The sequence below is a fragment of the Eulemur rufifrons genome, chromosome 30 (assembly GCF_041146395.1).
Source record: "Eulemur rufifrons isolate Redbay chromosome 30, OSU_ERuf_1, whole genome shotgun sequence".
Taxonomy (NCBI): Eukaryota; Metazoa; Chordata; class Mammalia; order Primates; family Lemuridae; genus Eulemur; species Eulemur rufifrons.
Genome location: NC_091012.1, coordinates 24462382 through 24485066, shown reverse-complemented (window position 1 = coordinate 24485066; position 22685 = coordinate 24462382). Strand labels below are relative to the sequence as shown.

General features: G+C 39.7%; 1 protein-coding gene across 2 annotated transcripts in view; it reads left to right on the top strand.

Annotated features, from left to right (window-relative positions):
• The window catches only part of MTM1 (myotubularin 1), a 101090-nt gene that overhangs the window by 40450 nt on the left and 37955 nt on the right, over positions 1-22685 (top strand). For both annotated transcript variants that reach the window (XM_069463033.1, XM_069463034.1), the window contains 2 exons: positions 599-709; positions 4813-4914. In XM_069463033.1, the coding sequence (XP_069319134.1) occupies positions 599-709; positions 4813-4914 (213 nt within the window). The remainder of the gene's footprint in view (positions 1-598; positions 710-4812; positions 4915-22685) is intronic.

Sequence of the window (22685 nt, the reverse complement as noted above, 5' to 3'; positions counted from 1 at the left end):
GTAACAAGACAGAGTGAAGCAAGTGTTGTAACAGCAGTCTGAATCAAGAGCTATGGAACTTCTGAGGAGGAAGTGATTAATATTGCCTGATCTAATTGGGAAACAAGGCTTCATTAGAGGTGATGCTTGCTGAGCCAGGGGTGAAGCCATGGGGAGAATTTTGGTAGTTGGGAAAGATAGATCATTTTAGGGGAAGGGAACACCTTGAGCAAAGCACATGGCCTGATTGTAGACAAAGTGTTGTTTGAAGAACGGTGAAGGAATTCACTTAGTAGGGGTGCAGAATGTTGTGGGAGAGAAGCCTATAGAAAAAGGCGGGCAGGTATACCGCAGGGGCCCTGGAAATGTGTACCTAGGAGTTTAGTCTTTATTCCACAGGCAGCACACGATGGCAAATGTTTGGGGATGCATCTTGATCGCATAATTGACTGTTTTAATGCTTGCTCTTTCATGTGTGATCTGTGTCACATTTTTGTTCACAAAGTGGTAAAAGGACCAAGGTAAAAACACCTTGAAAGCATATGATTCTTTTAATATGTTTTTGATGTTTTCATTATACTGACAGAAATATTGACTTTTGTATTTTTGTCCATTGCAGGATTCTGCTGTAATACTTGATGTTCCTCTGGGTGTGATCTCAAGAATTGAAAAAATGGGAGGCGCGACAAGTAGAGGAGAAAATTCCTATGGTCTAGATATTACTTGTAAAGTAAGAGATTCAGTACTTTCTTATACAAAGAACAAGGCACGTTAGTGTTGAACGATACTAGAAAGTTAATGTGGGTTTGAAAAACCATCAAAAACTCTTGTTCATCTAAGGCCTAGGAAATGATTCTTCCCTCAAAATTTAGCTGTCCAAAAGTTCCTGGGGAAATAGTTCCCACACAAGGGAATCACTGTGGTCACTGTGTATGAGGACTCGAGGAACTGGTCGGTTTGTTAGCTTGACTGCAGGGGAAGAAAACTTTATAGATAAAATTTCTTAAACCCACTTTAGTTTTTGCTACAGTCTGCTCTGGGCACCCCTTCATGTCATGTGTGACCAGCTAGACACCTTCATACCAGGAAAGGAAGGAGGAGTAGAAGAGATTTTGCCCACTGTGAACAGGATGTGTCCTTACCTATAGCAACCATTGTAACTTTTGCTTAGGTAGTTTTCAGAGGTAGTGGCCTAACATTTTGCTATAATAGTAACTGTGCACTGAGCATCTATGTCCATCCAAACACTCCTTAGGTGCTTTGCATTCAGTACCCAGCACAGCCCTCTGAGCTGGGCATCTGGTAGATGGGGAGCCTAAGGCTCAGAAGAGTTAGATAACTTTGCTAAGATGCCTCCAAAGGCTAGGTCCTGGGAAGCTGAGATGTTTTCAAGTGTCTCAGGTGACTGAACCATCTCTCCAGTGCAGGGGTTAGCAAACTTTTCCTTTAAAGGGGCAGATGGCAAATATTTTAGGCTTTGTGGGCCACATAGGATTTCTGTCACATGTTCTTCTCTGTGTTTTGTTTTTTCAACCCTTTTTACATGTGAAAAACATTCTTAGTTTGAGGACCATACAAAAACTGACCTGGACTGAAGTTTGCTGGCCTCTGGCCAATCCAAGTCCTTCACTCTATGGATAGAGAAGTGAGACCTTTGCTGAGTGAGATTACTCGCATAGGGTTGCCCTGGGAGCCAGTGGAAGAGCCAGAACTAAAGACTAAAGTCTCCTTTTCCTAGTCTCATGCACTGTGATTTCTAAAAAACCAACCTTATATACTTATGTTTGGATTATGATATAATATGGTATTTCTCTCTGCAACTTATAAAAGATCAATATTATTACACTGTCAGAAACCAAAGGATTATGTCATCATTAAACTTTAACTGGAATTCTCCACTACTCCCACCTCACGTTTTTTGGTTTGGTTTTGTTTTAATTTGAGCTGCCTTAATGCCTTATCTATTATCCCAGGTACTAAGTAGAGTGTTATATATTACAGTACTCAAGGGAAAATGGGGTTGCTATTTTGATGACTTTGAAGGGAATTTCATTCTAATAAGGTTTTAAAAATCCTATTTGCCACCTTATCAATAGGAAAAACCTGTATTTAAATATTAATCCCCTAAATTAATAAGACAAAGCACATTCTCACCCTTTGACTATTATAAGAACAAAAGGCTTAGAAACAACTCACCAAGCATAATTCTCAAATGTTATATATATATATTTGTTGGAATCAGCATGAGGCCAAAGATGGTGGCCCCTAGAACAACATTGTAGCACAATCTTTTAACCAAATTATCTTCTTAGAAACGCTGATGTCAGAGTCATATTCCATTTTCTCAGTAACAGACCTGATAGTGATGTAAAGGGAATCTGCTGTGGTGGGGTGAAGACTCGCTATCCTGTCTCGCACAGGTCACCTTTCACCTGCAGTCAATAACCGTGATATAACTGTATTTCTTTCCCCCCAAAAGTAGTTACAACCCCTACAAATTTGGCTATACCAGCTGTGCACATGGGGATTTCTGCTTGCCAGTGGCAACTTCCAAACTGTGGGTATAAGTCCCAGAGGTCTTGTCCAGCAACAAGGGAGAAGGTAGCACTGAATATGTGAATTGTCACCCTGCAGGCCCCATACCAGCCCTTGCCGACCACTTAGAGTCTTTCAGTAAAACAAAAAAGCGACGGAACTATACTGCCACAGAGTCTGTCTCTCTTTCTCCTCCTCACTTTCATCTACTCAGTTTAAAGACAGTGGTTTTTTGAAGTCAGCAATGATGTGTGTTGTTTGTTTGGAAATGCCTAGTGGGAATGATGCTGTGCTAAACCAGCCCTTCAGAGTCATTGCAACGGAGATATGTTTACTTCGACTCTTACTGTAGCGGGGCTTGGAGCAGCACCATATGACCCAGTTGTTAAATGAGCCGAGGGTCTGGCTGGGAGACTCTTATGCCACAAGGATCTTTCCCAGGTACCCTTCCCTGACCAAACTCTGAGGAGACCAGGAGGAACTTACCAGTTAGTATATGCTCCTATCTCTGTTACAGATTTGGTGATCTGCCGCCTGTGAGTCATTTGCCTTTTCTGCTTCAATTGTCTTGTTGCAATAAAGAATTATTTTTAATTGTATCTTAATCAGATGGCAAAAAGAAGTTACTTGAATCAATTGTGCTTTGTAACATTAAAACTAATTATTTGAATCACTGATAGCTCAGAATAAATATTTATTTAGAGATGGTTGGATTTCTGGTCAAGAAGTTAAGAGAGGCGACTTCTCGGGCCCCTCTCTCGGGACCCATGAACCTCGCCCAGGCCCCTCTCTTGGGACCCATTAAAAAAAAAAAAAAGGAAGTTAAGAGAATGATGCTATAGAGTTATCTGACCTGTGGCTGTTAGCAAGAAGGTTGCGTTCCTCCCAGGTCCTTGAGCCCTGAGGGTCCTCAGTTATCCAGTGTTGTACTTGTGGCTGGTTGTAAACCCTTTTAATGTATATATCATCCCTTTGAAAGGATCTTCCTTTCATTCGACTGTTGCTTTGCATCATGAACCAACAACTACTATCACAATACTCTTGGGATGTGATGTGAATTAGTTGTTGGACTTTATTCAGTTACATGCTTTTAAAAATGAAAGCACAGAATCCAGGAGCTGGCAAGGCCTCGTAGATGCCATCTGTATACAGAGTGATGAATCTCAGGTCATTCATTAGCAGTCTTAGAGTCTAGTTCCTCATACATTCTTTGCTGCCATTTGCACTTTGGGCTATCTTGTACATGGCACAGCCTTTGCTGGTCCCTCAGACCAAAGACTTTTAGGAAGCTTTAAGAATACTCGTGAGATAAGAAATGAAAAAGCAGTTTGAAAAATATGAAGCTTGTGATACCCAAGAATGCAGATACTGGGTTTGTGTCACTCCCAAGGTCCAGCACAGTGCTCATTTTCTGAAATGAGAATGAAAGGTACAGCTCAGGGTACAAAGTTTTGGATGTGTAGCCATCACTCACTCACAGCATCTTGACTTTTTTTTTCCAAGAGGCAACCTTAAAAAATATTCGTCTTGAAAATAACATAGAATGTTGTATTTTTATTTTTATATATAATACAAATATATATATATAATACAAATTGACTTTTAAAGGAGCTTAATTGGTTTAGATTTGGTTTAAAAGACAGTTTTCCTGCTTATGGGAGAGAGATGTATTTAAAAATACCTTTAAAATCTGGTTTTGACTATTAAATTTTAGTTCCTGAAAGTATAGTTACTACTAAAATGGGGCACCTTAGTGTGATTTACATAGAACTCTATGAAAGTAAAATTGTATAGTAAAAATATATTACTTACATTACTCGCATGAGAGCTTAAAATGCCAGTCATTTAGGGAGAAAACTGCTGTATTTTAATGATATGTTTGACAATGTTGAGATTATGTTTGATAGCAGGTATTCTTTTGAAATGTTGGGGGAATAAAATAACTGTTTTATAATTAAATACCTCAGAAACCAGTGAAAGTAGATAGACACAGCAGATGATGTGCAGCACAGGCTTGATTTTTTTTCTTTTTATAAAGTGAATTTTAGTTCTGTCTTCTCATTAGCACTAGTTGCTTTATCTTATCTTTGCACTGATGGCTATGATGGGAATATTTGCAGGTGTTCTTAAACTGGATATTTCAAATTATCATATAAAACGAAGCAATTTTCTTAGTAATCTAGATTCATTGCCCTTTTAGGTAAGTGACTCTTCACCCTTAACTAACGGAAGATTTCTTGCTAATTAACATGACTTTATTTGAAGGCTGAACTGTCAAATTTCTCCTTTGTCCCCTAGGACATGAGAAACCTGAGGTTCGCATTGAAACAGGAAGGCCACAGCAGAAGAGATATGTTTGAGATCCTCACGAGATACGCCTTTCCTCTGGCCCACAGTTTGGTAAATTCCAGTGCTCTCCTGGGTGTCAGAAGGTTCTCAAGTGCCTTCTCTGTGAAAATTGCCTACAGGCTGGAATCCTCTTTCTTTCACTCTGTGTTGTGTTTCCCAGTGTAATATGCATGCCAGGGATGTTTATCAACTAGGATTTAATCATTTCCAGAGGGAATAGGTCATTTCCAGAGGGAATAGGTCTTTCCCCTGCCAGTCTGTGCAGGATGGATTGCCCCAGGTGGCAGAAACACTGTGCCTGGTGCCCTGGAGGCTGGTGGGAGCCCTGCATGAATGAGCCTGGGAGCTTCACCCGGGGAAACTTGTGCTCTTCCACCCCGAAGTGCCCTTAGTCTCGACCAGCCCTCTTTACAATGTGGAAGGTAGTGAGGCCCGCTGCCTGCCATGAAGCTGTGAGGTCACATCCCAGGGTCTGTTGCTCTCAACTTTGGAGCTAATGAGAGATATGTGTCAGGCTTTTGTGGCTCCAGTTATGAATGAGGATGAACCCTCTGAGCCTAAATGCCATTTGAGCAAATACAGATGTGTTGTATAGGTACTGCAGCCAATAGCTGAGTAGAGGCAGGTTTATTTTTGAAAAGAATGACCTTTCAAATATTATTTGATAGTATTTATATATATTTGGCAAGACTAATTTATTAATATTATTCATTTAATGAGTTACAATCCATGACTTAATCCATGAGGTGATTCAGTATTATGTGTACCTAAAACTTTTCCTTCCTCTTCACCAAAGTATTGGAATATCCTTAACCGCGTGACTGAAATAAGCCTTTTCGTGAGTCTCGCCCTTGACAATCTTTCTTTATATTCTCCCTTGATCTTAACCTCTTCTTTTCTGACATGCTTTGCTCGCATCTTCTTACCGTTCTCCTCTTCTGGTTGACTCTAAACAAACTTGGAGGTGAGTGTCTACTAAGGGGAGAGCAAGGAAATAATTCTTTTTAAACATATTTTATAAATGCCTTTATTTTAAGTGTAGGATAATTATACTGCAGGCTAAACTGAAAGTGATGAAAGGGATCCTTAAGTAGAAGAGTTATGTGTTGATCACAGATGAAAATGCAATGCTTGGAAACAGATGTACTGATACCATTGAATCCATTTTCAGCCTTTTCTAAGTTTCTGATTAGATATGTGATTTTTAAAATATTTCTATTTTAAATGTTTTTAGCTCTATTAGAATAAAAAGAGTTTTATGGGAACATATCTTCTAAATTATTATGAAAGTGAGAATGTGAGTCTAATGTGTGAAAGTTCAGTTAGGAAATGTGTTCTGTCTTGGTTTACGCATATCTGGCCCTAAATTATCAAAAATTTACAGAGTGGCAGGTTTGAAGGAGCTGAAGCCCTAATCCATCTCCTGTAAGATCTTGCTCTGTTAGCCATCCCCTTCCTCTGGCATCTTCCTTCTTTTCTAGGAAAAGCCAAATGTTGCACCAACTTTCTCCTTAAACTACTATCCCATCTCTCACTTCATTGCCAATGTCTGGAAGGACTATTCTAGCCTATCCTCATCTCCAGATCATTCATTCCTCTGGCCCATTCCAGTATAGAGCTCATGACCTCTTACTGGCCAAATCTAGTGGCTCATTTTCATCTTTATTCTGTTTGTTCTCTCCCCAGCATTCAACATTTTGACTACCTTCTACTCGAAAGTCTTGGTTCCCGTGTTCCTGTACCATCTTGATTGTTCTTCCCAATCTCCACTGCCTCTGTCTTTTCCTTAAATGTAAACATCTTATCAGTGTTCCACTCTTCAGCCATATTCTCTTCTCACCTTACTCACTTTGCCTTGGTGATTTCCTTTAGTCCCATGACCTAAGTTGTCACTGCTGTGTACATCACTTGTAAATCTAGCCCTGATATTATCCTTGAGTGAGTCTGAGTCTAACCCTCAAAACACCTTCCTCTGGAAGTCTGTGAGAATCACCAACTCATCATCACCATAACCTCTTTGCAGTTCACAAAACCTACTCTTTGTCCTATATGGCCCGCAAGTTTGAGGATCCTCAGTTGTTCAGGTTTGGTAACTTGAAGGCGACTTTTTATTTTTCCCCTGCCTTGCCTCCCGTAGGCACATCAGTTGTGGAATCTTATAGGTTCTGCTTACTAGTAACACTCAACTATTTCTTCCCATTTCTACTTGTGCTTCCTACTTTGAGCCATGCTTCCAAACTGCCTTCCCTTCTTTCAGTGACCTCCCCTTCCAACTCCTCCTACACAATGCTGCCAGTTGTTTTTTGTTTGTTTTGGGTTTTGATTTAAGTAGGATCATGTCACTGTATCAGCCCCACACTCCTGCAAAAAAAAAAAAAAAAAAAAAAAACCAAGGACTCTTCATGGCTATGCTGTACATGGCAGCCGCACAGGACAGCCCTGTGGTCCTCTGGCGCGCGTCATGCTGTCTCTGTTTGGAGTTTGCTATCCCCTTTGCCTGCATTTCCCCCACCCCAACCCTGTCTCTTTAATGCCCATCCTCCACACCCTCAGCTTTCAACATCTTGATCCATCCTAGCTCCTTTGCCTTGCCTTGTTTGCGCCCCCTGTGAGAGTTGATCCTACCTCTCACTAGTCAGACTCTGCGTGTCCCTCTGTTAGAGCACTTATCTCAGTCCGCCTTATGTAATAATGTCATAATTGCCTGCCACACGCCTCCCCAGCCTCATACATTATGAGCTTATAAAGGCAGGGATCAGCCTTTATTTCTCTCTTTAGCCTCAGCACGATGACTTTTGCATGGGAGTTTTATAATGATGGCTTTTTTATTGAACTCAGGTTTAGTAGAAAGTGAAGGGAAAAAAAATCACTATATGGAAACAAACATGGATATTTCTGAATAATGTAAATGTAGCACCAGTACCAAGAATTCCTTGTTGCTGTCACTGGAGTCATCCACAGACAGCTTGACTTCTCAAGTCTGGGGGACTTGGCCATATTTTTCCTATCTGCTGGGAATCCCTGCTTCTTCCTTTGGGACGTCAGTAAAGTAACAAAGTAGAGAAAAAACGTGAACTGAATTGCTCATACAAAGTTTTGGAAAATGGCATTCTCTTAAGTTTTAACCACTAAAAGTCATCCTTACAAAAAAGTTTCAGTCAGTCACCAAAACAATAAAAGATAGAGATCAAAACACTGCTTTTGGAAGATCGGTCCCTAACATTCAAGCCAGCTTGTGCAACTGTTTCATCAGTCAAGTTCATTTCGGAGTCCCTATAGAAGAAGAGGCTTGGGGCTTGAGTGATGAGAAGGGTGGGCACTGTTGACAGAGTAGGGAGGTCAGAAAAGGATTTCATTTTCGGAAACAGGTAGAAGAAAGGGGAAGAAGGAGGAGGACTGCCCCTCAGAAAAGAGTCTAGAGATGTAGATTTGGAATAGTGGTTCTTCAGCTGTTTGGAGTTATGGAGTGCTTTGATAATGTGGTGTAAATTATAGTTTCTCTTCCCTTGAAAAATGCACTTATGTACAGAACCTTACATAAAATTTTAGAGACTCCTGGCCCCTCTGAAGCTCCTCTGTGGGTCCCCAGCTGAGTAACAGTAGTATGTAATAGAGGAGTTCAAAACCAGAACCTTGGAAAAGACAAGCTTGTAGGGAGTACAGATGGGAAAGGAGCCAGCAAAGTGAATGGTTGGGGGGGAAAGGAAGAACCTGGAGTGTGTGGTTTGTGGAGAGAGGAGTTTAACAGGATGATCATGGGTGTCACATGCTGGGAGGGCCAGGGAGAGGGATCAAGAGCTCCATGTGAACACAATTCCCTAACTGTGACCTGCTTGAGACTGGGACTCCCATTTATTATCTTTGTATCCCCAGTGCCTAATCCAGTGCCTGGCATGCATTTGTTAAACTTTGATGAATCCCGGAAAATGATCTCAGGGTGGAGGGGATAGAAGCCCATTTACAGGGGTTTAAAGGGAGAGTAGATAGTTTTTTAAAAGAAGTAGGAGTAGCAGGCATGTTAAGGGAAGATTTTTTTCCCCTTAGAATTCAAGAAAGGTTAATAAATATATTTGTGGATGGGGGAAAGAAGTCTTGCCTCTTTTCAAGGGAAGAGAGAAGGAATCTATTCTCGAGCAGGATCCTGGAGAAGGCAGAGGGGGATGGGCTCAAGCCCAGTTTGTGGGGCAGTTTTGGAAAGGAGAAGGGACCATTATTCCTCTGAGACAGGAGGGGAAGAAAAGTTTCCAAACTGCCACAGTGGGGAATGTGGGAGTGTGCCAAAAAGGGATTTCCTGGGTGCATAACCTAAGCTTGGTTGCATTGAATAATACAAAGGCCCCCTGCTTGAAAAGATCACTTTGTTAATATTATTGGGACTGTTCAGCCATCTACAGATTATCTCAGTAATTTTTATTGGCATTTGAAGTCAGAAGTGAACTTGCTGTTGCATCTGTGAAATGGTGTCTGTAGGCCAAGTGAGCTGGGTCCCAAATCCGGCCGGGGGATGAATAGACCGTAAGTGGGCTTTTTTATTTCAGACCACCCCTTTGGCTCTCTCTGGCCTCCTTTCCCATTAGTATTTTCACCACTCTGTGTTCAAGTCAGGACTTACACTTCAAATCGAACTTGAGCTGTTTAGCAATACAGAGTTCACCTCAAACCATTAACCCGACTGTTTCTGTATTATGTCAAGCTGGTAAGACATGCACGTTTTTTACATAACATTTTCTGTCTGGGCCAAAGCATTCATTTTCTTGTTTTAGCTTTGCTTTGCTTTTCAAATGCTAGAAATTGTACTGAATTCTCATAAATTGCATGTAACTTGATACTAGTTCTACGTAAATGCTACATTTTTATAAGAAAGGTGCCAATGCTGATTTTACAAAAAGTGTTTATATGTATTTTGTACAATAAGGAAAGGCATTCTCTGTACAGAATTTTAATACAATAATAAAACCTACTAAAAGTAGCCCTACTTTCAGTTGTCATCATACTTTGGCAATTTTAGACAATATGGTACTATAATATTTCAAAATACTCTCCTCTAAAAATATTTTTGTTCTAAATTATAATCAATATCTGAGATTATAATTGCTTCTGTTATTGTCACTCTGTAGTTTAGTGCATACCTGAAGAATTTTTGAGATTACAAGTTATTTGAACTTTTTTGAGTTATAATAATATATTTGGAATTGGAAAATTTAAAAAAAGGAAGGGGCCGGGCGCAGTGGCTCACGCCTGTAATCCTAGCACTCTGGGAGGCCGAGGCGGGTGGATCGTTTGAGCTCAGGAGTTCAAGACCAGCCTGAGCAAGAGTGAGACCCCCATCTCTACTAAAAATAGAAAGAAATTATCTGGACAACTAAAAATATATAGAAAAAATTAGCCGGGCAGGGTGGCGCATGCCTGTAGTCCCAGCTACTCGGGAGGCTGAGGCAGGAGGATCGCTTGAGCCCAGGAGTTTGAGGTTGCTCTGAGCTAGGCTGACGCCATGCTACTCTAGCCTGGGCAACAGAGTAAGACCCTGTCTCAAAAAAAAAAAAAAAGGAAGGCTCCAATGCTTCTGATATTATGGCAATTTTTTAAAGGCAGAAATCAAAATTATGTACATCTGAAGGTAGTGTGATAGTTTGCTACAGAAAGATAAAGAGTTTGGTTGTTGGGGTGATATGTTCAATGGCAACGATCTTCTTTCATTGATTTCCTTTATTGCTTGCTCATTTTTAACTCAGATGGGATAATCAGAGATAATATAAATTTTAGATAAGAGGATTTTTTTTAATTTTTTTTTTATTTCAGCATGTTATGGGTTTTTAAACTATCAATCCCAACCTATTAGTCATAAAAATCAATTTACTAGGTTTCAACCAACATTTTAAAATGGAATAGAAAATACTAAGCATAACACATAATATTGATAAGTATGGGTTCATGAAACATTTCTTTCAGATGTGTGTATACTGGGTCATGGGTTGAAGTGCGTTGATTACCATTAATCATGGTCAAGAAAGTTTGAAAAATACCATTTTAGATAATGGTAGAATAAAATTAAGTTATTGTAGGCATTAATAAAGTCACTTAAATCTATCTTTACAGCTATAGGCATACATGGGTTTTCTTGAATTTTAAGCAAAGGTTTTGAGTTTATGAATAAACTCACAGGATATAGACTCCCATGAGAGAAGTCTAGAGCTAGAAGAAATAAAGCACAAGACCTGGGTGCCAGAGTCACAGCAGCCACTGATCGGGACACCCAGTGAAGGGACTTGTTTCCAGAGCCTTTCGGTCGTGTGGTTTACAAGCACATGCCACGGAGTCCAACAGCCCATATCTGAATCTGCCTCAGTCACTTACCTGCTTGGCGACCTTGGAAATCACATAATATTTACGTGCTTCAGTGTTCTCATCTGTAATGGCAATAATAACAGTTCCCACCCCGTAGGGTTTTTGTTGGAATTAAATGCAAAGTGCTTATGATGCTGCCTAGCACACAGTAAGTACCCAATAAATGTCAGCTGTTTTGTTCTTAGTGCCGTTTTCCCAGCAGGTGTACAGAATAAGGATGATTACCCCAACACACTTTTGCTCGAGACTGTTAATAAAGTAATTGTGATAATATGTGGGACACTTTAAGCCCTTTAAAAGAAAGATGCTATATAAAGAATAGTATTATTAACAAACCATTGGTTGTACCTTGATAAAGGATTTGTTGAAAGTCTTACATTTCAGAGTATTAAATCCAGAAAGCATCTGAACTAAAACATGTGAGCTGTGAGAGGCAGTGATAGGTAATGAACAGAATTCTTCAGCAATTGTTTTCCATTTTTTTCTTTTCATCTTTTGACCCTGCTCAGGCTTACTGCTTTCAGGGGACCATGGATCATTCAAGTTTGTGTTTCTGCCCTTTCCATTTTTCTTTAACATTCTGGATTAAGCTCTTTAGTGTCACATCTTGTTATTCTGGGAGCTGATTAGCAGTCTTATAGTTGCAAAGGTTTTTTTTTTTGTTGTTGTTGTTTTTGAGGGGAAATTTGACCTTATGGCAGTTGAAATGGGCACAGGTAAAGGGACTTGCTCTTGCCCTCACTAATTTCAGGAGAAAAGCAACTGGGTTGCACGGCCTTGCTGTGGAGACCAGCAGCCTCCCACGGACTGATGGCTTTATATTGCGTCCAAAGGATGTAAGCAATGTCTTTGAGACAGCAGTGCCTTTGAGAGCGGGGTCCATCAGCATTTGCAGACATTTGTTGCTGCTGCCTTCGGTTTCCGTAGTGCTTGCTGCTTATTTCTTGTCTCCCAACTTTGGTGAACCATGTCACCAAAGCACGCTTAAGCACTTCACCATTTCTGCCTCTTGTCCTCTCCTCCTCTACCCATTGTGCTCACTTGTAAAAAGAATTCCCTAAAAGTTAGTACCGTGGGTTATGGGGGTGTACATCTTTTTTGGTCATTTGAATGAGAGGTATAAATGATCCTAGGAATAGAGAATTAACATAGGATGTTTTATTTTGTGCCTTTGTTTTTCAGCTCAGAAATGAGGAAAATTTTATAAATTGCTTTGAAATTTAGTGGACCCTTACTTTCTAGGCTGATCGCAGAGTTAATAGACAAAAGGAAGGTACTCCTTTTCGCTGGGGATTGAACTGAGAAGCACACGCACAGCCCCACATACAACCATACCCCCTCCACACACATACACATACACACTTGCTTTCAGCCTAGATGTGGCCTTAGGACTAAAAGTTATGCCTTAGTTTTCTATTTTCTTTTTGGCCAGGACTTTTTTTTTCCTTGAATAAATAGTAAACTTGGCTAATTAAGGGACTAATCATGCTTCTAAATCTCCTTCCTTCTGCCTGCTCCAAGACTTGGCCCACTATTGTCTTGATCCCTCCCCCTCCACTGCCTTCTCCCTCTCAGCTTCTGAGTGCAGTTCTCCCCACTACCCACCTCCTGAAGCTGTCGTTTCACCCGGACTCCCCCCAGCATTGCCACGGCTGTGTTCAGAAGCATAGAATTCTCTGCCCACCTACACATCATCAGCATCCACTCCTTAACTCAGCGTGACCAGGCTTCTAGGCCTCCTACTCAAGTGGAACTATTCTTATGAAAGTGACTCAAGACTTTACAAGTTAGAAAACGTGGTAGTCCGTTAGGCCTTACCCTCTTCAACAGTATCGTCATTTGACTCTTAACCACCCCATTCTTTTTAAGTTGTGGTTTTTGAGTATTGAGTAGATACAAAAGGATATTCATAAAATATACATAAAATACAAAGTATACTGATCGATGGAACAAGCCTTTGTCTCCTAGGATGCAAGCTGGGTATCTTCTTCAGTTTTATCTTCTACTTCATCTGGGCCTGATCTGCTGACTTTGTATTTCCATAATTATATTTTCCAATTATAGAAGTTCTATTTGATTCTTTTTCAGATCTGTTGGGTCATTATCTATAATCTCTTGCTCTCTATTCATATTTTCCACCCACTCTTTTACTTCTGAAAGCACATTAAACATAAGTTATAGTATATGTCTGATCATTATGGTACCCAAAGCCTTTATGGCCTTTTCCCACCACAGGTCTGTGTGGTTTTTATGGCTCGTGGTGCTTAGTTTCCTGGTGCATTTGGTGATTATTGCCTCTGAACTCCTGCTCCTTAGAACTTTATCTATGGGAATACCCTGAGGCTGGGATTGAAGGCAGTTTTACCAAAAGAGGCTTTGTGTTTCCTTCTGCCAGGCATCTTGAGGTGCTGCTGGTTTGGAATGGCTATAAATTGAATTCTCCAGTTGATATTTTTGGGGCCATCAAGTTCTGTGAGTTTTGGCTACAGATCTCCAGTAGGGGATCGTAATAGGGATTTTTTTCCCTCCCTTGCTTAACACCAGTAATCTGAACAGGTAAATTCTCATGGAGTCCCCAGGCGGTTGTTTCCCATTCATCTCTCCCCTGAGCTGTAGCACTTGAGAGGTTTCTGATTTGACTCCCCATCTTGGGTGGGTCCAGGTCTTCAGGTCCTATCTCCTGTACCCCAAGAGGCCATGAAAGCCAGTTCTGTGAGTGCCCTGAAGGTGAAAGCCAGCATGTTCCTCTTGCTCTCTGCTCACCTGTTCACAGTTTGCTATTGGCTTCTGAGTATTTATTCCTCCCTCACAGGCTCATCAGTGCATTTAAAAAAATTTTCTGTTGTGTCCAGCATTTTTAGATGTTTTCAGCAGAAGTCTCATTATAGCATGTAGACTATCATTTCTAGACTCTTTTTTTTGAAACTAAACTTTCCCTGTAGCTGCTGAGATCTAACTCTCCTGCTCCTTCTACGTCTCTAGATACTTTTCTGGTTCCTCTGCTCCTTCTGCCATCTAAATATGGGTTTTCTAGAAAAGTCTGTCCTCCTCCTCCTCCTTCTTGCTCTATACTACCCCCTCAGCAATCTTTCTCATTCTCATGTCTACCCGCATTGCCCTTTGGAGTGTGACTTCCAAATGTATAGCTTCTTATTTTCCCTGTAGCTGCTATATAACTTAACCAACACCTAAAGATTTGTTTAAAATGACTCTCATATTTCCCAAAAACCCGATCCTTTGCGTTCCGGGTTACTCTTAACAGTATTGCCCTCCTCCTCTTCATTCACATCTGAAATCAAGGCCATTGACAGTTTCCCTTTCCTTAACATTTACTAAATCCAGGGGATTCTTCCTCCTTCCCCAACCTGAGTTAGTTGAGGTCTTCGTCTCCTCTCTTATAAACTGTTGGAACTATGCTTTAACTGGTTTTCTTACCTCCATTCTGCCTTCCATCCACCCCTACACGTACCTTCTCTCAGATTAACCCCCGGCCCCGACTGTCTCATTCCCTTGCCCCAAAAACTGCAGGGGCCCCACCCTCTCTGGGTGTGAAGGTACACCTCTGTGTCTTCCACAGTGTGACCCTACCTCTTTCTACCTTTTCTTATCCCTCTATACTCAGTGAGGTGAGTGTAGACTGAGGTGTTTGCTGATGGCTGTATATTCTGAGTTTGGCCACCATTTGTGCCTTTTTGTTGTCATCATTATCATGTCCAAAGTCATCTTAACCTTCCAGGGTAGCTCAAATGCCATCAGCGTCCCTCCAGGCCCATTTTTCCAGCAATAACCAGCTACTTCCCCTTGCTGCTTTCCTCTTTATGTGATCTGTAGTTGATCTCACCTCTCTCCTCCGGAGGATTTCTAACGCCTTAAAGACAGTGGCCATGTCTTACTCGTCTTTTTCTCCACCAATACTTTGTTCATAATAGGCCCTCAGTAAATATTGATTGAGTGAATATACTAATGTAAATAGAGTGAATAAATAGGAAGCCATAGAAACCAAGCCATCAGTAAGAATATTCTGTTTAGAAAGAGCATTTATTCAACAGGCATTTACTTTTAATTTCATTTTTAAATAGCTAATATATACCCATGATTGAAAACTTGGGAGGGGTAAAAGGTTATACAGTAAAAATATCTCCTTCCCGGCACATTTCAGCCTCCCCATGGCATCCAGTGTTTTTAGGCTCTTATGTCTCCAGCTAGGAATAGTTTGGGCCTTCACAGGCAGCTTATTTACATTCCTTCCCCCTTGGACCCTCATGGTACTGTGCTGTACACACTGTCCTGTACCTTGCTTTTTTCATTCACCCATAGATACTGCCTAATGAATGGGCTTCTTTGCTCTATTTATATCTGTTCTATTGACCATGCCATAATTTATTTATTCTGTCCTCTACTGATATTTAGATCATTTCCAATCTTTTGTTATTATATAAATACTGCAGTGAATCACCTTGCATGTACATCATTTTGTATATGTTCAAGTATATTGTAGGCTCAATTCTTAGAAAGTAGAATTACTGGTATTGCCACATTCCCCTTTATAGAAGAAGTACTGGTTTTCACTCCCACGTGCCGCATGTCAGAGTGCCTGTTTCCAGACATCCTCTCCAACTGCATTAATTTGCTCGGGCTGCTGTAAAAATTTACCACAGACTCCGTGGCTTAAAAAACACAAGTCTGTCATATTACAGTTCTGCAGGTCAGAAGTCCAAAATGGATCTCACTGGGCTAAAATGAAGGTGTCAGCAGGGCTGTGTTCCTTCTGGAGGCTCTAGGGGAGAATCCTTTCCTTGCTTTTTCTAGCTTCTAGAGTCCACCACTGCCCTTGCCTTGTGGCCCTCTTCCTTCATCCCCAGAGCCAACAGTGGGTTGAGACTTTCTCATACCTATCACTTCTCATCCTCTGACTCTTCTACCTCCCTCTTCTACTCTGAGAGCCCTTGTGATTATATTAGGCACACCCAGATAAGCCAGGGTAATCTCCCTATCTTAAGGTCAGCTGATTAGCAATCTTAATTCCTCATTGCCATGTGTGGTAACATAACCCAGGTTTCAGGGATTAGGACATGGACACTTTGGGAGGCCATTATTATGCTTACCATACCAACCCACTATGTTTTCTAATGTTTTGATCTTTGCCAATCTAATAGGTGAAATATATCTTCATAGTTTTATTTTCTATTTATCTTACTTGAGTAAAATTGAATATCTTTAGGTATGAGCTATGTGTATTTCTATTTGTCCATTCTCTGTATCTTCTTCCTATTTTTTCTTGGTGGGGGGTTGATCTTGATGGTTGTAGGTACTCTTATATAGTAGCTATAGTGACATGTAATGAGTTGCAAATATTTTCCCCATATATCTTTTGACTTTATTTGTGGTGGATTTTGCTATGGAGAACTTTTTATATTTATTTGGTGGTAGAATTCATTGAGAGTGTGTGTTGAGGGTCCCTCGGAACACCTTGAGGTACAGTGATTCACTAGGAGGACTCAAAGGACTCAGCATATGGTACAATTTATTATAGCAAAAAGATACAAAGCAAAACCAGCAAAGGGAAAAGGCACAAGCTTCCAGAATTTTCTTTCAGTGGAGTCAAATAGGATGCACTTAATTCCTCCAGCAAGAATTGTGACATCACATTTGAGATATTGACAACCAGAGAAACTCATTAGAGACTCAATGTCCATGGTTTTTATTGGGTTCTAGTCTTGTAGGCACCCACTGCCTACCAAGTGTCAAAGTTCCAGACTCCCAGAAAGAAAGCAGGAGTTCAGCATAAGCTACATCATTTATAGTAATACAAATGGCTCAGGCACAGTAAACCACCCTTACCAGTTAGGGAATTCTGGGAACTCTCCTGAAATCCAGATTCCCAGGTGCAAGCCAAGGGCCAACAGCGTAAGCAGGCCTTTCTTTTTTTATTTTATTTTTTTTATTTCAGCATATTATGGGGGTACAAAAGTTTAGGTTACGTATATTGCCCTTGCCCCCTGCCCAAGTCAGAGCTTCAAGCGTGTCCATCCCCTAGACGGTGCGCATCGCACTCATTATGTATGTATACAGCCATCCCCTCCCCCCCACATCTGCCTGACACCCAATTAATGTTAATCCTAAATGTGCTCTTAGGTGATGATCAGTGAAACCAATTTGATGGTGAGTACATGTGGTGCTTATTTTTCCATTCTTGGGATACTTCACTTAGTAGAATGGGCTCCAGCTCTATCCAGGAAAATACAAGAGGTGCCATATCACCATTGTTTCTTATAGCTGAGTAGTACTGCATGGTATACATATACCACATTTGAGTAATCCACTCATGTATTGATGGGCACTTGGGTTGTTTCCGCATCTTTGCAATTGTGAATTGTGCTGCTATAAACATTCGAGTGCAGATGTCTTTTTTATAGAACGTCTTTTGTTCTTTTGGGTGGATGCCCAATAATGGGATTGCTGGATCAAGCGGTAGGGCTACTTGTATCTGTTTAAGGTATCTCCATATTGCTTTCCACAGAGGTTGCACTAGTTTGCAGTCCCACCAGCAGTGTATGAGCGTTTCTGTCTCTCCGCATCCATGCCAGCATTTATTGTTATGGGACTTTTTGATAAAGGCCATACTCACTGGAGTTAAGTGATATCTCATTGTCATTTGATTTGCATTTCCTTGATGATTAGAGATGTTGAGCATTTTTTCATATGTTTATTGGCCATTCTCCTGTCTTCTTTTGAAAAGTTTCTGTTCATGTCCTTTGCCCACTTTTTGATAGGGTTGTTTGATTTTTTTCTTGCTGATTTTCCTGAGTTCTAAATAGATTCTAGTGTAGCATGCGAAAATTTTCTCCCACTCTGTAGGTTGTCTGTTTGCTCTCCTGATAGTTTCTTTGGCAGTGCAGAAGCTTTTTAATTTAATGAGGTCCGATTTTTTTATTTTTTTTTTTTGTTGCTGTGATTGCCTTTGGGGTCTTCTTCATAAACTCTTTGCCTAGGCCAATGTCTATAAGAGTTTTTCCCACATTTTCTTCTAGAATTCTAATAGTTTCACACCTTAGATTTAAAGCAGGCCTTTCTAAGGAGAGCAACATCAGTCCTGCAGTGTTAACTCTTTTCTGCATGCTTTTCTTTTATAGTTTCTGGATTTTGTATCCCAGTTAGGAAAGTTTTCCCCCACTTAAGAGTTACAAGAGAATTACTGCATGTTCCTATAGTACTTTGGTTTCTTTTTTAAGATTTAAGTACTTGATCAATTTGGAATTTACTTGGAATTAAAGTATAAGATATGGATCCAACTTCTTCATCCCCTTTTGTTGCAGCATCATTTGTTGACTAGTCTGCTGATTTGTAATATCACTTTTATCTCACACTGAATTCCTCTGTGTATTTGGTTTTATTTTTAAGTATTTCTCTTCTTGCATCAATCATTTTATTCATGCACCAGTAACACTCTTTTAACTGTTGAAGCTGTTCCCACCTCGGCCTCCCAAAGTGCTAGGATTATAGGCATGAGCCACTATCCCCAGCCTCATTCCTGTGATGAGTCTGTGATGATGTCACCTCAGTCTGTGATGATGAGGACTTAAAATGGGGCAGTGGAGAGGGACAGGAGAGAATGGATTTGAGAAAGATTTAGATGGTAAGATCAACAGAATTTGGTGATTGACTGAATGTAGTTATGAGGAGGGATGGGGATGAGGGAAGAATCCAGCCTGCATAACCAATCCGATGGTGAAGCCAGTGGTTGAGGTGGGGGATAGAGGAGAGTGAGGAAGAGGCTGAGTTGCAGGTGACTATGGGACAACCAGATGTAGATATCTGGGAGGCAGGTGACTTCAGAGACCCAAAGCTTTGGCCCAGGGAAAGGTTTATTTGGTAGGCCTGAAAGTAATCATTGGCATTTTTATAGATGTGGTCAAAATTGCCGGGAGAGAGAATTACAGCGAGAGGAGGTGTAGCATATGAACCCTGGGAAATGTCAGCCTTAAATGATTATGATTGTGGACAAGTTGTAAAGAATGTTCTTTTTCCAAATGCTTTCAAATGACATTTGAAATGTACTTTTATGGCCCTTTCCTGAATAAATAAATATGTATGTTTATATATAAAAGTAACCATAACCCAAAAATATCAAGCCATTTACACTAGGGTTGTGGATTTAGTCATTGGTAGAAATAGGATTAGGAGAGTTATTTATGCAAACAGATGTATAAATGGTAATTTATGTGCTAGTGGCTTCTGACCTATGAAACTTTTGTCAGGTTTTTGGAATAACTACGTCAAAACTGACTTAAATGAACTTACTGTGTAAAGTTGTGTGAAATACTTACACTGATCGCATTATCTAGCATTAAGTTGTCAGAATTATAAGCTTTTCCAAATTTCAGTACTTCCTATGGCTCTTTAAAATTTTAGGCTTTTCTTCCCAACTTTAATGAAAGCATTTTTTCCTTATATGAAGAGGTCTTATTTCTAAAATATCTAAAAGCTAAATGTGAGGTAATTTTACATTGTTGCACCCTTAAATGATAGATGGAAGCTTTAAAAATGGAATCATCAATTTGAGAAATTAAATTAGAAAAAAATGATCACTTAAATTCCTACTCAAACATGGCAAAATTCAGTCCAAAAAGAAGCAGTTAGTGGTTCCCTGAAGTTTTAAGGTTAGGTATTTGGACGTAGGTTTGTTTGCTTCATTAAAAGAGCCTGATATTCCTGAAAATCGTGTCCATCCATGACTGTGTCATTGTATGGTGGTAACATCATTTGAAAGCACTTTTAACACATGAACTGCCATGTGAGTTGTATTTAACTCATGCTAGTTTTGAGCCCTGGTCCTTGTGAAGAATATGTAACTCCACATCTTTTCACCTTGGGGGCTGCAAGAACTATTTTTCAAGTTGCATATATAACTCACTTAAAACAATAAAAAATAATTTTTTCATTAAATTAGAAAGGACTGTTTTATTTTTGAAGTTTTTATTCTATTTTTGTAATAAAACACCATGGCTCCAAAGAAATTTTTTTTTCTAGTGTGGCAGTCAATGTGTGAAATATACATAGCTTATCAATTTATTCTTCTGGTGGAGAGGTCCTGAGGCAGTGAAGACAGCTCTTCTTCCTCAGAGGAAACTCAGGAATCAATCAACATTTATAGATTCTTCTAAATAAAAAAATCCAATCTAGATGTTTTAAGCAAATCAGTGCTTCTTTATATAGGTGCCGTTTAAAAATAATAGCTAATTAAATGAAAGCTAAAATCTGTCATCATTTCAGAGCCTTTCTCCCCATAAGACACAACAATGATAAATGTAGCTAAATTAAAATGACAAGTTATATTCCCTATGTCAGAGCTGTTTTTATCCCTGGTGTGAAATCAGAGATTTTCGCCTCAACTTTGTCCTTTAACATTTTTCAAATGTTACATTGTGCTATTTTTAATCCAGAAAAAAATGCGTTTGATTGCTTTTTTAAAGTCTCCATGCACAGTATCTCTTGACTAGTTGGAGTCTGAATTGACGAAATGCCCAAATACTAATATAGAGCAAAATAAAGAAAGAAAAACCCGCTCACTTGAGGGAGGCAGGAGTGGGCATTTGAGAGTATATTTTCTGATGTCAGTTTCCTGGTTTTGATGTTGTACTCTTGTTATATAAGATGTTATCATTGGGAGAGGCTGGGTGAAGATTCACTTCCTGTGAATCTGTAATTATCTCAAAATAACTTTTAAGATAAAGTAAAGCATTCCCTCTATAGCTTGACCACACAGAACCCTTATGTGAGATTCCTAAGGGTTCCGGTGTATTCCATGTGGCCCTTCTAGGACCAGGGAAGTGGGGAAGTCACCCCCTAGAGATTCTGGTTCATTAGGGAGTGAGGTGGGGCACAGGCATAGACTGACATTTGGAAAAAGCAGCCCAGCCCAGATTCCGAGGCAGGTCCCTGGATAAGCACCATGCCCTAGAAGAAAGCTGTGTAGGGCTTACTGAAGCATCAACACTCAGCAAAACACTATCTCTCTTCTAAGACTTTGTATGTGGTGGCTGAATCGTTCTTGAGTTTTCCATAGGCAATGAAATGAAATCAGTGCTTGAATGGCTTCATGGAGTGGACTTTAACATTACCCATTTAGCAAACAAGACTCCCTGCTTGATGGGTATAATGGAAAATACTCTACAACCAGTCCTGTACATGTAAACTTCAGTTGCCCAAATTAAGCATCAAAATTGACCCAAGGTTATATTTAGGAATAATTACTGAAAATGTCAATGCACTAATATAGTACTAAAAACTCAAAGACTTAAAAGAATATTTTGTGTGGAAGAGAAATGACAGCTAAAAACCTCAAGACCCATTAAGTTTTAACAATTTTCAGACAAGAGCTTTAATTAAGCTTGTAACAAGTTACCCCTTGTAGGGAATTTTTAATATTGAGGTACAGACGAATGTGTTTTGATATCCTTACTTTAATGCTTAGTGTTTTTGTGTTTTGTAATAATCCACCTTTATGTTGCTCTACTGAGAGCTTGTATTTTAAAATCCTTGGTTTTTGTTCTTATCTGAATCTTTAGGAAAAAAAAAAGGAAAACTGAAAATATCTAGAAAGTAAATCCTGGTACACTCAACTTTAGAAAATGTCAGCATTGGCTCTTTTAGAATGCTTGGTTCAGTTGAGCCTAGCACTTTGTGAGAAACTTAGTTTTGAAAGAAAAACACAATATTAGATACTAACTAGTAGTGCTTTTAAAAATATGTTTTTCTGTAATTGTAAGCTAACTTATTAGGATGATGAAAATACTGGTGTAAAGCACCTGGTCTTTTCTACCCTAAGCTTCGGTGCAATATTAGATGTGTTGCTGTGTATTTCATGATGAGAAATATTTGGCTGTTATGTGAGTTACACATTTTCCTGAAATATTTGGGGTCCAAGCATGGCTCTTAGCATCAAGAATAAACTGGGAGCTGTTTCTGTCACCAGGTTCTCACAGGTATGTTTCAGGGTAAAGATTACCAGTTCATTGACTCATTCTGGACATTATTCAGAAGGTGAAGTGTCAATATAGAAGTGATTTCATGGGAGGGGCCACCTGATGTGTAGTTACCATAGGGATATTGTCTCATTCTCATACTAAAAAAAAAATTGATGTTGCTTCTGTTTGAATTCTCTTCAACAAATTAAGGAAGTTATAGAGGTAATTGTGATTTGGGCCATACAGCTTTCATCTTCTGAAAACAATTTTGTAAACTTATATCACACTTAGTGATTTTCATATAAGATACGAGAGAATGCTTGAAGCAAAAAAAAAAAAGATGCTTTAGTATTAGTGATTGAGAAATAGTATTATAATTTAGGTTGAAAATGCTGCTCGTAAGTTAAAGAATACTGATAGCATTATTACACATGATGATTTGTCTGGAGAGAGCTTTATCTGGGCCTTTAAGAATTTTTTTCTTTGTTTTTAAAAGGCTACCATATTCAC